This window comes from Festucalex cinctus, chromosome 14, assembly GCF_051991245.1.
Source record: "Festucalex cinctus isolate MCC-2025b chromosome 14, RoL_Fcin_1.0, whole genome shotgun sequence".
Classification (NCBI taxonomy): Eukaryota; Metazoa; Chordata; class Actinopteri; order Syngnathiformes; family Syngnathidae; genus Festucalex; species Festucalex cinctus.
Window position 1 is genome coordinate 5,037,241 of NC_135424.1, and position 19,183 is coordinate 5,056,423.

At 37.9% G+C, this 19,183-nt stretch overlaps 1 protein-coding gene across 1 annotated transcript in view; it reads right to left on the minus strand.

Annotated features, from left to right (window-relative positions):
- LOC144001384 (VPS10 domain-containing receptor SorCS3-like) overlaps positions 1–19,183 on the minus strand; it is a 78,184-nt gene that overhangs the window by 22,041 nt on the left and 36,960 nt on the right. Inside the window, exons 8-22 of the mRNA XM_077495645.1 lie at positions 17,772–17,861; positions 16,052–16,231; positions 14,849–14,995; positions 12,440–12,542; positions 11,083–11,159; positions 10,877–10,968; positions 9,454–9,561; positions 8,555–8,672; positions 8,278–8,411; positions 7,690–7,803; positions 6,535–6,706; positions 2,416–2,602; positions 932–1,065; positions 566–689; positions 272–384 (exon numbers count right to left, since the gene is read on the minus strand). Coding sequence (XP_077351771.1) covers positions 272–384; positions 566–689; positions 932–1,065; positions 2,416–2,602; positions 6,535–6,706; positions 7,690–7,803; positions 8,278–8,411; positions 8,555–8,672; positions 9,454–9,561; positions 10,877–10,968; positions 11,083–11,159; positions 12,440–12,542; positions 14,849–14,995; positions 16,052–16,231; positions 17,772–17,861 — 1,893 coding nt within the window. The remainder of the gene's footprint in view (positions 1–271; positions 385–565; positions 690–931; positions 1,066–2,415; positions 2,603–6,534; positions 6,707–7,689; positions 7,804–8,277; positions 8,412–8,554; positions 8,673–9,453; positions 9,562–10,876; positions 10,969–11,082; positions 11,160–12,439; positions 12,543–14,848; positions 14,996–16,051; positions 16,232–17,771; positions 17,862–19,183) is intronic.

The window sequence follows — 19,183 nt, forward strand, 5'->3', positions numbered from 1 at the left end:
ATGAGTTAAAGTGGAAAATCCAAGTCCAGTAGAGCTTCTGCTCAACTTTACTCAAGTTTATAATGACAGCCATTGAAATGTTCCCAATGTCTGCTTGCTGTCATCGCACATAAAGTAAGAAAAGAAAACCCCCCAAAAAAACAGGCAAGATTTCCGTCACGGCCCATAAAACATGACGAGCGCTGTACCGGTCGAGCATGCGGGTATGAAAGAGTAATGACCCAGAGAGGTGCGGGTGGTCCGGCTGCGTTGCGGTTGGGAGTTGACGTACCTGTGACAGGGCTGTCTGCACCACGCGGCCTATGTCCTCCCGCCACTCGGGGATGTCAGGATTGTGCTCGTCAAGCGTCGGCGAAAAGGACAGCAGCAGCGACCTGAAAAACTCTGGCAAACAAAAACAACAAGTGACGCTTTATTTCCGTCTTTGGCTCGTTTTCCCAAAAGCGGCAGTTAATTGGCGTCAAGATTTTCCCGTGTTCAGCTCGCTGTGACATTTCGTCCACGTCGACGAGCACACGGACCACATGTTGCATATTCATGTCAGCAATTAAAGTTGCACGCTAACCTTTAACTGTTATATCCCTGGAATCCTGTATCACGGTGCTCCCGCAAGCCACCTGGACCGTGACCTTATTTGTTCCTTCCTTCTGGAACGTGTGCGAGATACTTCCATCCAGCGTTATAATGGGCTGTGTTAGATAAGACAGAACAGGAAGAGAAATAATGCATGACTCGATAAACATGGCACAAAATGGCTGCCTCAAATCAAAATCGTCGACATCTGGTTCAGTTTCGTGCATGAGACTTTCCAGATATGCTAACTTGCTAAATGCTAACTTCAATACTAAAAAAAAAAAAAAAAGGGCCAAAGGGAAGAGATGTAGCTAAACAGGGGCCGAATACATTTGGAGGAAGAGGAGTAACTTGTCACCTCTGAGCTGTTGGCGATCCACCAGAAGAAGGTCAACGTCCTGATGTGACTCGGCCAAACCACCGCCGTCAGATTGCTCTCCTTGCCCCTGACGGCCACCAGCGGAACCGAGAGGTACACACGCTCCACTGGACCTGCGGCAGCAACACGCATGCACGTTAGTTTCAACGCGCACGGTTAGCCGTTACTTGGTTGGATATTGGATTGATGTGTTTTTTCATATATATTCGTAGTCATGATTTTCCCACAGTCGCTGATTTTATTTTATTTTTTTGCGGGGTCTTGGAACTCATCTCATTATTGTTTTATAGTGAAGGCTCACATGTATTTAATTCATATTACATTTTGAAATTACTTGTGCTTTTATGTATGTAATAATTAATAATTAGATATTACATTAAATATAAATCAAATACATTCATTATATATTAGGGATTAAAAATGTCTGTTTAGTAAATCCTTATGTAAACACTTTTAGCCAACTTAATTCATTTCAGATTCAGAATATTTATTGTCAGTGTCACAAAGGAACAACAAAAGAAACTTCATTTGTAGCATCCATACAGCAGAGTTGGTAAAGTGCAAAAACCCACAAAATAAAAAATATTATAAATACAATTTATTTTATTTATTTTTCTAATTAATTTTATTTAAAATTCATATTCTTAATTCTCTTAGAAAGCATTGTAGGATTGAAATAATTTGTGTTTTTTTTAAACTTAATTCTGAAACATTTCTATGACAAAATGAATTAATTTTTCTCTCTTTTTTTTTTTTTTTTTGTTCTTTTAGCTTAGTTAGTGGGGAAAAAATTATATAAATTCAAATATTTTTGTGGGTGCACAAATTTTTTCAATGTTCCGGTAGTTTGATTGTTTTCCCAATGTATTTTATTACCTAATCTTTGACCATTTCAACCTATTTCCATTATTCTTTAAAAACAATGTGTTTGTCAGTGTACCAAAGCCAAGTCTGCCATCTAGTGATGAATGGTGATATTACAACTTTAAACTACACAAAAATCACTTCATATATTAAGTAATCTATATCTGGAAATACAAACTTAAAATACACTAGTATTATTAACACGAGTATCATTTACAAGTATTTCAATGAAGGCCCAAAACGGTAAAAGATTAAAAAAATTCCTTGGATGTTTTATTTTTTTATTTTTTTTAAAATTGTTTTTATTATTATTATTTTGTATCATGTTTTTAAATTGAGACACCCACACATGCAAAACGGATGTCCACTGAACAAAATTCCTTAAGGAGATGGACTTCTGAGAAGTTTTGGCAGTTCAGTGCCTTGCTCAAGAGCACCGACACCTCTCCTCCCAGCAGTCCAAATTGATCTCTCGTTCCAAACGTACGACATTCATTTCTCTCACAGGACACCGTAGCTACTTCCCAAGTCGTAAAAGTACGACATGAATAATTGAGAAGCAGGAGAGACAACGTGCGAGTATTTGGTCTTTGGCGTACTGGTGACGTGCAGATAGAGCACACAGCTGTCAGATCCCAGACTGTTCTCGGCCGCCGCCGTCACGCGGTAAATCCCCGTCGCCCGATAGACGTGCTGGATGCCGTCGTCGGCCCGGCTCAGGTTGGAGTAAGTGATCCGGATGCCGTCGCCGAAGTCGAGCTGGACGCTGGTCCTCAGAGAGTCTCCCTGGGGGAGGCAACAACAACAACAAAAAACACCTGTCAGCCTTGTAATGGAGCACGTCCACGCGCTGCGCCGCTAAAGTGCTCGGCCTGAGCCGTCCCATCAGGTGTGTCACAAAGGCTTTGTCGCCGCTTACACACAGACGATGACAGGCAATCGAGTGAGAAAATACAACTCGAGATTGGGAGAAGAAAAAAAAAAAAAAAGTGTTTTCCAAGTATCTCAAAGTAGAAGGCTTTATTATCCGCTGCTGTCTTTTATGATTAAATCACCAGAAAGAAGCGTGGAAATGGTTCCACATTTGAACACGTTTTCCCCCTCAAAGTGTAACAAGTAATTAACGCTGCAAGCAGTGCTGAAACGGGCCCTCGAACCGCCCGATCAAATGAAATCGGATCCAGTGAAATCAAAGTGGAAATCTTGGCAGTTGAGTGTCACCCATCTGTCGAGTGTACCTGCTCCCAGTTGTGGCTCATTTGGGCAAATTCCACAGTAGGACTTTTTTTTTTTTTTTTTTTTAAAGTGTACTTGGAGTTTGCCCAAATGGCTGCTTGTTCAATTTCACGCATCGGTCCCGAAGACTTTTTAGTGCATCCTGTCACATGTCCACCCATTTTTGTGTCGATCCGTAAAACTTCAGCTAATTTATTCTAGGGATGAAAGACTTTGAAAAATAATCAAATTGCAATTTTTTTTTTCAATGTGTGATTATTTTTTTTTCAAGGTTTTTTTCCCCATGTAGTTTTTGATAAACAAATTAAACTATTTCAATATTGTATTATTTTATTCATTTATTATATTTTATTTTCGAGCTGAATCAAATGATTTTGAAAAAGAATCTAATTGTGACTTCTTTTTGTTAATATTGTGATTTTTTTTAAGGTCCTCTTGTCATGTATTTATTAACTCTTTTACTGCCACGTTATAAAAAAAAAAAATCGATCATTCACATCCTCCTTGAAAAAGTTCTATTTCATCAGATTTCGACATGTTTCATTTTAATTTCATACACCAGCAGTCCATTGAAAAGAGATGCAATGCTGCCATCTGCTGGCCATAGTTAGTGAGTTTTTGATTCCACAGCCTATTGACCAGGCAGACCTGCACTTAGATGTTGCACTGCTCATTGATAAAAAAACAAAACAAAAAAAAACGTAGTTGATGTCATTTAACGTTTATGGCGGCATATATCGTGATTTTACGAATCGTTATTAAACGTTTTTGGCGGTCAAAGAGTTAAGAAACAAGCAACACATTAATATGTATAAAGATCAACATAAATAATTTGGTCTTATAGGTTAGGATTCCACAAAAATAAAGACTCATTTGACTTGCAGTCTTTCAAGTGTTCACTATGACAACTTCACAAAATTCTATCAAACAAGTGTGCAATAAACACAGGTCACAAAGTCATAAATGAGATTACAACAATAATGCAAACACATCAGTTTAACTTTTTATGTTTGATGATATGTAAACGTGTGGACTGCACTAAACTTTTTGAGACACTATATACATGTAAAAAAAAAATACAAAAATACAAATATAAAGCGACTGAAATGGAGCAATTTGCAATGTTGATTTGAATTAGATTAATTCAGAATAATAAGCAGCAAAGTTGAGTTGTTTTTTTATCGCGGCGACTCCCCGAAATAATCGTCAAACTTTTGACGCCCTTGCTCAGCCCACATTAGGTGGTGGAAATGCTTGGCAGTTGCGTGTCAGTCACCTGTCAAGCACACCTGCTGCTTCTATTTTGGGCTCATTTGGGTGAAATACAGAAGTCGGAATTTGTCAAAGTATGAACCCTACCTGGAGTTTTGCCCAAATAGCTGCCTCAAACCTCAAATGGCTGACTTCCAATTCAATTTCATACATTGGTCTTTAGATGCTTTTGTTCCTTGATAGGCATCACCCAATTTCACAGCTAAAAACTTTCACCAGCATAAACGTTATTTCAAAAAGGGGACATTTTCAGGCCACGTAATGGCCAATCATTTGTCAGAAGAATAAAACCATTCCGAGACGGCCTTGGCACTGCTTGCCGCTAATAATATTCCTTCAAAAAATACAAATAAAAAAATAAAAAAACACTCCTCATCCCAAGGCGCTGTCCTAGTTATTCTGGAAAAATCACACACAGCTCCCCATCAACAACGTTTCTAGGGACAAGCTCTACACTAGTTCTTAGGAAAACGCTCACACATACACACACATATCTTGGTAATATTTGCACATTGAACACAAACAAACGAAGAAAAAAAGAAAAAAAGTTGCCAAAACTGTGCTGCAAGGAAAACATCCCAGAAAATAAGTTCATTAAATAAAAATCAAAACGTTGGATACAGTCACAAGGAAGACGCAAGAAAACGTCGGCTGCTGCCAGATGATTTTTTTATTTTTTTATTTTTTCCACGAGAGGCCACGCAAACGCTTGCTAACATCACAAACACCACTACATTCATCATCAGTATTAGCATAATATAAGCAATCGCTCCATTAGGGTTACATCACTCTGTTAATTACAAGTTGGAGCCTCAGCGTGCCTGAAAACTCACAAAAAAGTTTGCAAAGTGGTGAAAAAATTCAGCATTTTGGAGTTTTCTGATCACAACACCAACAAAACTCAACTCAACTTTGTTTATACTTTCAAACGAACATCTGTTTAGCAGACGTGGTTCAAATTAGTGTTGTTCCGATACCGATACTGGTATCGGAAGAGGTGCCGATACTCCATAAAAACAGTGGTATCGGTATCGGTGACTACTCACAAGTAACATGCCGATACCATTAATTCCAACGCTAATATAGGATTTTGGATGTTGCATCTTGTGACTTGCTCGTGCACAACATTCACTGATATATGACATATTCACTGCATGCCAATCTAAGATATCCTATTGGTCCTTGAATGCTCTGAACCAATGGCAGGACAGCTTTTTCATGTTGAGGAAAAAAAATCTTAAGTATCGGTATGGTATCGGTATCGGCCGATACTGCAAAGCTGGGTATCGATATCGGTATCGGGAGCCAAAAAACGGTATCGGAACAACACTACTTCAAATGGCCAAACCAAGATGGCAGACTTCTTATATTTTATATTTTTATATTCTTATATTATATTTTCAAGAATTGAAAGCGCTAGCCTGAATTCCCAATTTCAGACCAAATACAATATTAGTGCAAAAAAAAAAAAAAAAAAAAGCATCTTATGGCTAATGTTTATTCATAAAAGACAACCCCCGCATGCCGTTACCATGTGTACAGGTGTTTTGTTTCCACTTTAATTACACCTCATCAATCCACGGCGACCTTCACCGAGATAATTACTACAAGTTGCATTTCGTTCTCATTTGCAACCAGGATGCTTCTATTTGCTTCAAGGGACCGAAATTTTCCATCTTTTCATTTCTCCACGAAGACGAGATTTATTCTGGAGTGCTCACATGTGACAACATTGTCTCTTAAGTCTTAATTGGGCATGTATAGTAAATCAAATACCAGCAACCCGATGTCAACAAAAACACAGCACACGAAATGGACCCGCGACCTTGCCGTGTATTTTTAGACGTCATTTTCATACTAGTTACACAAGTTGCGTTGCTTTAAGGGTGGCTCTGACTTGACCTGATTAACTCAAACCACCTCGTCTCGAGCTGCGCCGCGCGTAAGGCTAATTAGCGATGCTAATCGGAGATACTAATTAGCTTGCGCGCGGTAATTAGAACTTGTCAACACGCTTGACGGGCGGGGCGGACATGAGATGACATGCTACAGTGCTGCTGTAGCTTTGTACATTCAAAGTTAAAGTATGTAACCTCTGGCGCCACCTATGGGATGGTGTTCTAAATGACAGCAGCGTGTTGGCTAAAAATAACGTTTTTTGTTGTTGTTGTTTTTTTTTTAACCAAACAAAATGAAATAGCATGACTTACATCTTGCAGATGCACCATGAACGTCACGTTGCTTCCCACGTGGGCGCTCAGTTCGCCGCCGCCGGTGGTCAAGCGGAGGCCTCGGGGCGGTCTGGGGCGACACCCCTGTCGTCGGGGAGAGTACACGTTCCTCCCGACCTCTTTGCAGTTGTTGGACAAAACCTTGCGATACCTGAAAGCAAACCAATGACAAAGAGGATCAATGTGAGCCCAACCAGTTGTTCTTCACGTTTTTTGTTTTTTTTGTTTTTTTGCACTCATCAGCCAGCTTTAATATATTGGTAGCACAACTCCATGTTCAGGTTTAATTCTGTACTAATGGCACTAGTATTGGGAAAAAAAAACAGATCCAGCTTAATCTCCATGTACTAGTACGCAATTTGTCCTCACTTAGTAAAACAATTCAGCGTACTGGTACACTCTAAAAAGGGAATTGTTGAACCAATTTAAGATTACAAATTGAATTGTTGACCAACTTGTGAAAATTGCTTCAATTGGTAACATACGATTGAATTAAGTTAATCCAAAGTGAATATATTAAGTTTAATTAACTCATTTGCTCCCAAAATAACATGTAAATACGTTTTTTTAATCTTGTAAGTGTCCCAAAGCCGTATTTATACTTTTTTTTAATTATTTTTTTTTTAATGCTAGAGCATACAGAAGGCTTTGAGGCAGCCTCTCAACTGCAAAGAACGGTTGCAGAAATGGTAGTTATTACACAAACGGCCAGCAGGTGGCAGCAGAGCAAAGGAGATCAAGCAGGGCCATCTAGAAAAAAAGCTAAATTACTTACAATTTTGAATAGATTTGTGAAAACTGATGAAAATTAGCTCTCTTCTAATGCTAATTGCTGCAAAACGGAAACAGATTTATTTTTTTTTCCTGATGAACGAAGTTCTGTGAAAATGGCTGGGAGTGAATGAGTTAAATATTGTGAACATGACGACGACCATATTGTGGCAGTTTTAACATCACGATATCACAATATTGCCCTTATCGTGACATCCCTAATAACAACAGAAAAAAAAAATCAACTAGTAAACATATAGCACTTCATTTTTGCTTCATTTTTTCTCACTAGTAACAAGTAGGGGTGTAACAACAAACAATTCCAATCGGAAAATCACAAGAATATCGAATCGAACGCTTTACCCGGTGCTGTTGAGGAAACTCAGACCCGCGCTGCAACTTTTGGCCACGCCATTCGGATCGAACCAAAAAGCAGGGGAACACTTCCCATCCTTGCGACGTTCCCAGCCGTAGTCACTGAAAGAAAAGAAAGAAAGAAAGAAAGAAAGAAAAAGACTTTTCTAGAATTCTCCAGACTGGCAAGTCAAATAATCCAAACATCACGAGGAAGCTTTTCTAATTGTTTCATAGCGGCACATTTTAACGCCATAAATAGCGACAAGATTGTCAGACAAGCCCGATCAAACAGAATTTCTGACAGACATTTAAAATTAATTGAGCAATTCATTATTAATTGAATTCTAATAAGCTATTTGACATGCAAATCGCAGCGGAGCGATGAAAAGTTCTTACTATAATTAGATTGAAAGAACACAGTCATATTTGCTACTCTTGGAAGCTGATATTGTATTAATGCATGCAAACGGATCCTTGTGTCTTTAATTAACGTCCACTTGATAAGCGAGTCTCTTTGCAAACATGTCAGGGAAGCAATTAGCGGCAACTTTGGGGGAAATTTGGAAGTGTTTAATGGGGAGAAGAAGCAGTCACCACTCAAAGTCGTAGGCGGTGCACTGGCACGGCTCGGATGAATAGATCCGGGAATAGTCCTGGGACAACATGCAGCGGTTTCCGGGCCTGCGCTTCATGAAGATCTGCTTCTCGCCCATCACGCACAGCTCACCCTTGGAAGAAAACACGCAAAAAGGTGTTTTTTTGTGAATTTAGAAGCATTATGCACAAAAATCAAGGTGTAAGTTTACGTGACGTATCTCTGCTTGGAGGCGGGTTAGACCTGATGTTGGTAATTTGTAAGTCTTGCCGTTACCTTGTTGTGCAGGGACCACGTTTGATAGTCGCCATCCATGCATCTCTGAGTGAACAGGCCCTTGTAGTCGATCTTCATCAGCTGCCACTCTGACCGATGGCTGAAGTGCCCAAAGAAGCTACGGCATGATGATTTCAAAGGAAAATTTCATTTGAGAATGTTATGAGACCAAAAGTGTCTCAAGAGGTTTCCTGTGTTGATGGACCTATTGTTCAGATTGTCCTTTTCGTTTTTTGTCATATTTTTTTTTTTCCAAAACAGTACAATTGCTTAAAGGAATACTTGACTCAGAGAGCCATTTTCAGCAGTAAAAAGTTAAAGGGATACTTTACTTATTTAGCCATTTTTTGCAGTCAAACACTAATATTTTGTCGATAATAAATTTGATATTTTCATTATTTTTTATGTACAATTAGTACCTTTAAAACACATTTTGCAACATGCTGTCGACTGAAAATGACATCACAAGGGCTCCGATAGCCAATCACAGCTCACCTGTTTTCTCGGTTTGGTCATGTGACATTCACAAGCTGAGCTGTGATTGGTTACCTGAGGCCTTGTGATGTCATTTTCAGCTATGGTATTTACTTGTTTTTTTTTTTCATTTAACTTTTTAATGCGTACTGATAACCTTGGAAGCTCCCTGAACATTTTGTTAGAAATTTAAAAGGAAAAACTTTTGGGGGGAAAAATCTGAAAAATTGTTCAACAGAGTCATTTTTAAATATTTTGACGTCAATATCCCCAACCCCCCTATTACTGAAAATGAATATCGTCTCAAAATATCAGATATCGACCTCCTTGACTACTAATAAAGGGCATCGGTATCGGCCCTGAAAAAAAAAAAACATATCGGCCCATCTCAACAAATTGCTCTGTCGCCACGTTGACATGCTTACGTGATAATGTGATTGTCGGATTCCGACTCCATCAGGACCCCGTCCACGTAGAGCGGCGCCAGGGAGAAAGTGTGCCGGTCCCACTTCTTGCCTTCGTCTAGACTGATCCTTCATGTCACACAATAGAGTGCCACGTTGACGAGCACAGCATCAAACAACAAGAGAAATGAGCAAGACGTGAAATATGATAAACGCTTTTTTGTATTGTATGAAAAAAACTAATAATGAAGCACTTCAGATGCTCCTCAAGGTGAGAACATTTCAGGACTGCCATAAACAAAAGGATAAATGCTCCTCCCGCATGCAAGTGACAAAACGTCCGCAAAGTGAGATATGACTCAGGTTGTAGCGCTGGAAATAGATTTGGGCCGGCGTAAGAAATCACCTCTTGAGCGGCTTAATCACATTTGACGTCTGGCGAGCGCGGGGACGCCAACGTAGCGCGAGCCGCCGATGGGGGGTCGTTCGCGGCCTCCAATTTCCAACTTGTTGTAACGTCGTCGCATTTACATAAAAAGCACTCAGGGCGTCGCATCCCGGCGCGGGCAGCTGGCTGTAACCGACGCGCCGCTGCTGGAAATGATTGTGACACTTGAGGAGCAAGCAAAAATGGAAAGCATTTATTCGATATTCTCGATATCCTCTTTCACGTCTGCGTACTACAACACCATTTGTCCTCACTAGTAAGGCAATTAAGCACATAAATAGAACAATTTGGCTGTTCTAGTAGAGCAAGTTTTACAACTGTTTTTTCCATCATTGTATGGTCAAACAGCTTTGCCTTGCTAGTAGGACAACTACAAGTTGCTAGTGAGGCAAAATCGCACACCAGTTGTGCACTACTAGAACCACTAGTGACATGTTAGATCACTTGTCACAAATTTAGTTTTGCTGAATTTTTAGAGTGTTTTTAGTTTGTTAGTTTCTATTTGTTTGTTTAAAAAAAAAAAGTCATTAGTTTTAGCATTAGTTTTAGATTTTTCTTTAAATTGAGTATTTGTATACGGTTCTAATTATTAAAAGTGAACTACATTCTCCAAATGTTTGATCTTACTTTTTCCGTTCGATGGTATGGTAATACCAAAATATTTTTTTAATTAGTTTATTCATTAGTTTTAGATTTGACAATTTGAAAATTATGGTGAGTGAAATTTACATAGACTATTTATACAAATCTGAGGAAAACAATTTGAATTAATTTATTATAATTCATTTTAACATTAATTTCTTATTTATATACAATATATAATTTTTATATAATATTATATAATTGATATAATTTTACATATTAATTTTGAATGCGGTGTAGTGAGCTGAATTGTCGTATTAGTGGAAACAAAACTTGGACTTTAAAAACAAACGAAAAAGACTTTTTACAGCCGCAATTCCATCCATCCTACTGTGGAGTAATAGCTGTACGCACCACAAGTGTCGGATCGGCGTGGGCGCGTGCAGCACGGCCAGCAAAGCTCCTCCGTTGTCCAGGAACCAAATGTTGTGCTCTTCATCAAAGATCTTCACAAGAAGAAGAAGAAAAAAAACAACAACAACAGTTGTGCTAAAGACACACATTGATTTTCTTTCAATGCTGCGTGCATGTGCGTGCGTGCGTGCGCGCGCGGAGCCCACCTGTCGCCAGCTATTTCCCGCATCGGACGTTATGAACATGCCAAGGTTGGCAGAGGACAATTCCGTCCCGATGTTGCCTAGTTGAAAGCAGGAGGGAGAAGAACGGTCATTTCACGCAGGAAAAAAGACAAAACATACATCAACTGATAAAATACGGAATTATTTGGTGGATTTTTGCACGCCCTCATTCCCCAACAGAGGGCACATTAATGCAACTTTATATTGTCAAGTGAGATTTTAGCTCGGAGGCAAAAAGAGGCGGTGTGTTATCGTGTGAAAAAAATAAAAAAAGTTTTCTAAAGCGGCAAAAAATGGCAATCGGACTGACAATTTTTACATTTACGCTTCTTAACACTTATTTTTTAAAGTACCGGTACCCTATAAATAGATAAAGTTGAGTTGTCTTCTGTTCTTATACACACTCAATAATCTTATTCCACTTGCCCGGGAGGTGTATGCACTCCTTCTGTTGTGTGCATCTTGGCCTCCAGTGGGCCGCGTGCATGCAGATAACACACATGGATTTGCATTTAAAAAAAAAAAAAAAGAAAGAAAAGAAAAATGGCATGGTAAAGCTGTAGTAATTTCCATTTCCATGCAGCATTTGTGTCAGAATATTAATTAGTTCATACTGCAACATTGATGATATTTGTTAGCATTAAGCTAGCGGAGATGAAGCTACGTGTTTGTAAGAACTGAGTATGTGTTGTTGTTTTTTTAAATACATGCGTAATTCTGTTTGACACTTTTGAAGAACTGTTTGCGTTCCTCCAAATCGCATAGACTGGTATCAGGTGTGGTTATTATTATCAGCGCATATTCGTTGCAGTTATAAATCATTCAATCTTTGACAGTTTGGTGATTTGATTGGGAAAGTTTCGAGAAGAAGTGGAATAAATTACTCAAATGTTGATTTTTGACAGGACGAAACCCTTGTTTCAATCAAATTTGACAGAAATATATTTTGGGCGTGTGCTAAATAATTTCAGGAGAATTTTATGGGTTTTTTTTGTTGATTTGTTTTTTTTCCTTTAATGTAATGGGAAGAGCTGACGCACATGCTGATTTTCCACTTCTTTTTTTTTTTGCACTATTTTTAAAAATACTTTATGACAATTTTACAAAAATGCGCTGTTTAGAAAATGTTTATTTGTGGTTTATAATTTTTTTTAGGTATTTAACCCCCCCAAACCGCCCCCACATTTATAATGGCTGTCAGTCACATGCAGATTTTAGCTATTTTGGCCCCCGCTATCCATTTTAAATCCAAAACAGTAGAACGTGGTTGTACAACAACAAAAATTATATACAATAAGTTACTAATAAATAAATAAATACTAATAACAAAATACCATACCTGTTGCCACAATGATTCCGGGTACTGACTTTTTGCTGGTGATGGGTCCAGATGTGTAGGGATTCTCAGACATCTCCAGATGAAGATGCAGCGAACAAAACGGCTGTCAACAAAAGGAATCAGATTAAGATTTGCATCAGATGACATGCGGACGTAATTGTGTCTCATTTTTCCACAATCAATTGGGAGCGGAACCTCGTTTTCAACATTACAGAAAAGTGCTCCCATTTTCAGGGAAGAAACAAAAGACACTTTTGCTGTTTCACAGAAAGAAAGAAAAAAAAACAATGGAAATGGAGGCCGTTTGATATGTCACTTTTTTTTGTTTTGTTTTAAAGCAAACAAGCGTGTAATTAAAGACTCCCAGGATGCGACGCTAAGAAATGGAAAATCATTTCCACTCCTTATGCAGCATATTGGAAAACATCAATAAGGCCACTGAGGTTATGGCAGGCGGCGCAAGGGAGAGGGGGAGGGGTCAGAGGTCAGTATTGGGGTCATCGTTGCAACAAAGTGAAATCTGAAATATAACCCTGGGTGAGATACAGTACAGCGCGTAGGTGATGATGAGCATAATATATTCCACTGGAAATCCTGTAAGCAACCATGGCTGCGCTATCTCTCATAATTTACATTTTTTTTTTTTTTTTTTAATGTAACAGTCTGTCTTCGAAATCACCTCGTGGAATTCTGTGGTTTATAGCGATGTACTTTTTAGGGTTTTTACAGCTTTGTATGTTGACAAATACTGTACATAATTGAAGCTACTTTCAAAATAAACACCCCCATATTTCCTGATTAGGAATTTCTCTGACCTGGATATTGGATACATTTAGGAATTTGAAACTTTTTGATATAATTTTGGTCTTTTTAAATGAAAATGACTGAAAATACTCTACATGATCCATCAGTCGGCCGCTGGGTCGGTTGAATCCCTCAAAGTTCGACAAGCACACATCGACAGTCGCACAACGTTGGTTTGTGCTGTACAGTACAGACAGTAAGCAATTTAGCATCATTAGCGGCCAAATAATGGGACGCCGTTGTTAGCTCGTTAACCAAAATGCTCACGTTATGAGACTAATGGGCCGTGGCACTAACTAAGCTAATGGCGCTTAACAAAAAAGACCAATTGAAAAAGAGGATCCAATTTTTGGTTCATGAACGGTGCATACAAAAAAAAAAAAAAAAAAAAAAAAAAAGAATCCATAAGATTTGTTGACCTCTCCTGGTGAGATACAATTTGAGAAAGAAGGCTTACTTTAGATATTATCATCATTATTATTATTATTATTATTATTATTATATTATTGTTCTGGTTTTGTTTTTCTGGGTAAAAAATCACAGAATTCTGGTTTTAAAAAAAAAAGAAAAAAAGAAAAAAAGAAAAGGACCAACCCGCTAATTTGACCACACTTTAAACAATAAATAAATAAATAAATGAATACACAAATAAATAAATAAATAAACAAATACATTAAAAAAAAATAAAAATAAAAGACCAACTTGGCTCAATTTGACCAACAAATTTTTTATTTATTTATTTTTAAACAAAACTGGGGTTTTCTTTGACCCAGATGTTTCTAAGGGTTTAAATGTAGTTGATCAAAAATTGTGTCAAAAAGGGGACAAGTCTTTTGGAGTTAATTATGTCAACCCGAAAATATGGGTCAAATGAATATTCCCCAAAACAATCCAACTTAATGTGTTTGTACAAAACAACATTTTTAACTGAAAAAACTGGGTCAAACAAATACCTCACAAAATAACTTCCCCCCCAAAATAACCTTTTGAGTTGAATGACCAAAAAAAAGTTGAGTCAGTCCCTTTTTGACCCAATTTCAGTTATTTCTTTACCCAAAAGTTTTTCGAGTAACCCAATCTGATGGGTCAAACTAATTAACCCAATCTGCTCAAGTGTGTTAGAAAAACAACCCATCTTTTTTTTTTTTTTAAGTGTGCGGATCCACCATATCGCATAAAAGAAAGCATTTGAGCACGAATAAATCAAAATAAATGCATCAAAACATACGGCGTGTGATTAAAAGTTTCATATCTCACTTGCTGACTCACTGACAACACATCCACGTAATATAATTCAGTGTAATCTAACATTCATTAGCCTGGCGCGACTACATTTGGTGAATTGAAGTCACGCAGGTTAATGGAAAGTCTGCCCCCCCGAAACGACACCTAATGACACGGCGTGACTTACACGGATAATAAAACTATTCCAGCGCCCGAGCCTCCCCCGTTGGTCATTTAAGGGAGGCCGGGAACGGCGAAAGCGAAGCGCCCGGCGCGGACGGCCTTTTGCAAATTCAGGCCGTAAATCAAGGAGCGTCCAAAGCGCGGCCGATGAGGCGGAAACGTGCGACGCATGATACGCGAGAGAATCCGTCGGCTCACCGTCACGCAGTGGATGTTGTTGCCGGCCACGTCGGCGGCAGGCGCCGGCAGCAGGGCCCACGTTTGTCCTTTGTTGTAGGTGATGAACGTCTTGATGCGGTCGTCCACCAACTTGTTGGCCAGATACATGCCGTTTATTCCCTCCACCTGGGCAGTCGCACAATGTCGTGTTTAGTCGCTTACTATAAGTTCAGGATACATTCTGGATTTTAACGGCAGTTAAAGTGCTCAAGTGCTCAAATGCAAAAATACATTTTTTTTTTTGGTGAATTTAACTAAGCTTTTTTTTTTTTTTTTTTTTTTTTTTCTGGTTTCCAGGTCAAAACTAATTTGTATTTAGGGTATTCTAAGTTAATATGAATACAACAATTAAGATGATAATTTAGAAAAAATGTTTTTCAAACGTTTTTCAAAAAGACAAGTCCACTTTACTGAAAGGTAAATATTATTGTTTGCAAATAAAAATTAACAGGTGAAATTTACCCTCATTCCGACCTGCAAGCTATTATATTGCATTTTTTGTATGTTTAGTACTGATTGATTGATTGATTGGTTAGCAATACCACACTTTTTGACATAATACTGATACTTTTTCATCAAAACCAATACTGATATTGAGAATTTCTTGAATGTTATTATTATTATTATTATTATTGTTATTATTATTATTATCATCATCATTTGGTAACATACACACTGCATAATTATGCTTACAAGCAAATCACCTAACAAATACTGGCCCTTTACATCAGATTTATTGTATAATTCATAAGACAAAAAATAAACATGAATGAACTGTCATGCAAAAAATGAAAAATGTGTATCTCCTATTTGCCTCCCTTTTTTTAAAATAAAAATTCAGGAGTTAAATCCTCCCCTTGCAACCTTTGCCTATCACTGGTCTACAATGAAACAATAATTAAAATAATAAATAATTAATGATATATGGCTCAATTATCGGTAAGCATTTGATAGCAAATTCGCACACGTACCAATATATCGATACCACAGTATCAATATGTGCATTCCCCTAATTACAACGTTAATAGTTGTGGTATTAAAAGCTGGATTAAGTCAGCCAAGAAAGAAAAACCCAAATGTCACACCACTGTAATTAACAATATTAAAATGTCACTACTAAGTCGCAATTTTGTATCCAGGATGAGGAGAAAAAAATAAGCAGTCCAAATCACACGACACTACCTTGTAGATGTCGACCAGCAGGTTACCAGTGGGTCCCCGGCTGGTCCTGAGATTTTCCAGCGAGAGTGTGAAGTAGACGCCGGGCGAGTCGGAGATGTACAGGCTGTACGTGTGGTTCTGGTTCCATTCCTGGACCGCAGCAAACACCTGCTTCTCATCTGTGCTGATGATATGCATGTCCTGCACGAGGAGGCCACAAGGTGATGGGACACATTAGCTGCCTTAGCGCCGTAGAATTCCAACATGCTAATTTGATATGAAACTGTAAGTCTGTTTACGCTTGGTCAAGGATATTTCAACTTTTCCACTGTTTTGGCATTTAATAGAAATCCGTTTCAAAGACATTGAAAGAGCTGGAGCTGACAAAAAATCCCTTAAAAGCTTTGAATATAGCACCTTGAAGGTATGAGCCTTGTGAATATTGTCAGCTCAAATCATAATGGGACTTTATTTTATTTTTTTTCTAATGCACGAACCCCTTTGTGTATACAGCACTAATGGAAAATAAACATTTTTGATTTTGTTATAGATGTTCAGCTATGTCTATTCATTTGACCTTGAAAAAAAATGTGTTCATAGTAGTGCTGTCAAAGTTAAAGCGTTAACTAATTAATTAATCACAAAAAAATGATCGCATTAATCATGTATTAACGCAGATTAATCGCACTATTAATTTTGACCGCAGATGATCCTTTAGCTTGACACAGGATGGCTACGTTAAAGGTAGCACAGGTTATGTTTGAACAATGAACGTAACATGTTTTAAAGTGAAGCATTTCATAAATGTTTGCGTGTGACATTATTGGGGTCATATTTTTTCCACTTTAAATTATGCAAGTAATTGACTGATTAGAAAAAAGAGGAGGATGAGACGTCCTCTTAACATTAACTCATTTACTCCCAATAACGTATAAATATGTTTTTTTAAATGTTCTAAGTGTCCCAAAGACGTATTTATAAGTTTTGTTTTGTTTTAAATTTTTTGTTTTTTGTTTTTTTTTATGCTAGAGCATACAGAAGGCTTTGATGCAGCCTCTCAACTGCAAAGAACGGCTGCAGAATTGGTAGTTATTATACAAACGGCCAGCAGGTGGCAGCAGAGCAAAGGAGATCAACCAGGGCCATGTAGAAAAAAAGCTAAATTACTTACAAAGCTAAATTACTTTCAATTTTAAATAGATTTGTGAAAACTGATGAAACTTAGCTCTCTTCTAATGCTAATTGCTACAAGACGGAAACAGATAGAAACATACTTTTTTTTCCTGATGAAAGAAGAGACTTTAATCTTTCTTTTGGTAGGTTCCATCCTTTTATAGCAATAAAAGACAATATTCTGTGGGCCTTGCAAAATCAGTCAAAATCCAGTAAAACAGCCGGGAGCGAACGGGATTGCTTCTGTGAAAATGGCTGCGAGTGAATGAGTTAAATGAGAAGTGCATTTTAAATTTGGCGGTCAAAACATGTTGATAAAAATCCCTTGTAATTAAGCGATTAATCGTGATTAATCAAAATTTTAAGATGTGATTAATCTGATTAAAAAATTTCATCGTTTGACAGCTCTAGTTTATAGTGTCTTTCAGCCTCAACTTTATTTGAGACTTTAGATTCAAATGTTATTTTAAAACTGATTTAAACCTTTTTATTGGGTGGTCATTGAACACAATACGCCATTAGAGCAATGTTCCCGAATGTACATGATATATTGCTTATTGACACTTACCTTTGGCAGACAATATTTGGGTAACTGCATCCGTTTGAATGGTTCTCTCATGTAGGACGCAAAGTAGCTGGCTCGTCCTGACTTGGTTACCTTGGTAACGAAAAGCAAAGAAGCAACCATCACGCCACCAATCAAAACACACCTGTTTGATTACGCTTTTCAGTAAAAAAAACAAAAAAACAAAAACGAATGTGGTTACAACACAAAATGTTTTTTTTTTTTTTTTTTTACAAATTCAAAAAAGGACCTTGGGTGGTATGAAAGTTGATAAAAGAAAGACCAAACAGCCTGTCAGAAAGGACCGTATTCAAATGGTGACACAAAAGTGGGATTTTCAAAGCACAAATATTGGAAATGTTCGTTTTTAACGGCTTGCATCCAAACAGTTGACTGCCCACACATCAAGTGCAAAATTAAACAACCAAGTAAATCTTTTGTCGTCAACCTCTTTCTGAAAATGACTTTGTGAGCGAGTCGTTCTCCTCTTTTGACCCGTTGTTATCGTACATTAGCAGTACTCAATTGTGGAGATTAAATTCTTCTTCACTATTTTATTTTTCTAAATATTTTGGCGTGGCCAAAATGGGGCCCAGGGCAGCACTTGGACCCCAGCATGAGTCACCCTTCCTCCCACTGTATAGGAACTTGAACACCTTTGTTCACATCAGCAGTTATCCAGGACATTTGCAACATGTTATCTTCCCTTTAAATAGCTTTAGAGTGCCTCATTGTATTCCGTGAGTGCATGCATGACATGCAAAGAAAGTGAGAGAGTAAGAGCGCAAGAGTGATTTTTATTCGTATTTTGTTTTTTGACAGCCATCTTGTGCACCAGAGCTTCAGTCTTGACTGGGGCGTGGCATCAGCCCATTCACTGGACATGCCCACAATGGCAAAAAATAAAAATCTCAGTTTCATTTAGACTTCTGAAGACTCATATTTGTTGACTTTTTTTTTCTAATCAGTAAAATTTGGCAGGATTGTTAACTCATTTGCTCCCAATAACGTGTAAATACGTTTTTGTTTTTGATTTTATGTTCTAAGTGTCCCAAAGACGTATTTATACGTTTTTTTGGGGGGGGGTTTTAGACGAGAGCATACATAAGGCTTTGATGCAGCCTCTCAACTGCAAAGAACGGTTGCAGAAATGGTAGTTATTACACAAACGGCCAGCAGGTGGCAGCAGAGCAAAGGAGATCAACCAGGGCCATCTAGAAAAAAAGCTAAATTACTTACAATTTTAAAGAGATTTGTGAAAACTGATGAAACTTAGCTCGCTCTCTTCTAATGCTAATTGCTGCAAAACCGAAATAGATAGAAACATTCTTTTTTTCCCCGATGAAAGAAGAGACTATAATCTTTCTTTTGCTAGGTTCCATGCTTTTATAGCAATAGAACACAATATTCTGTGG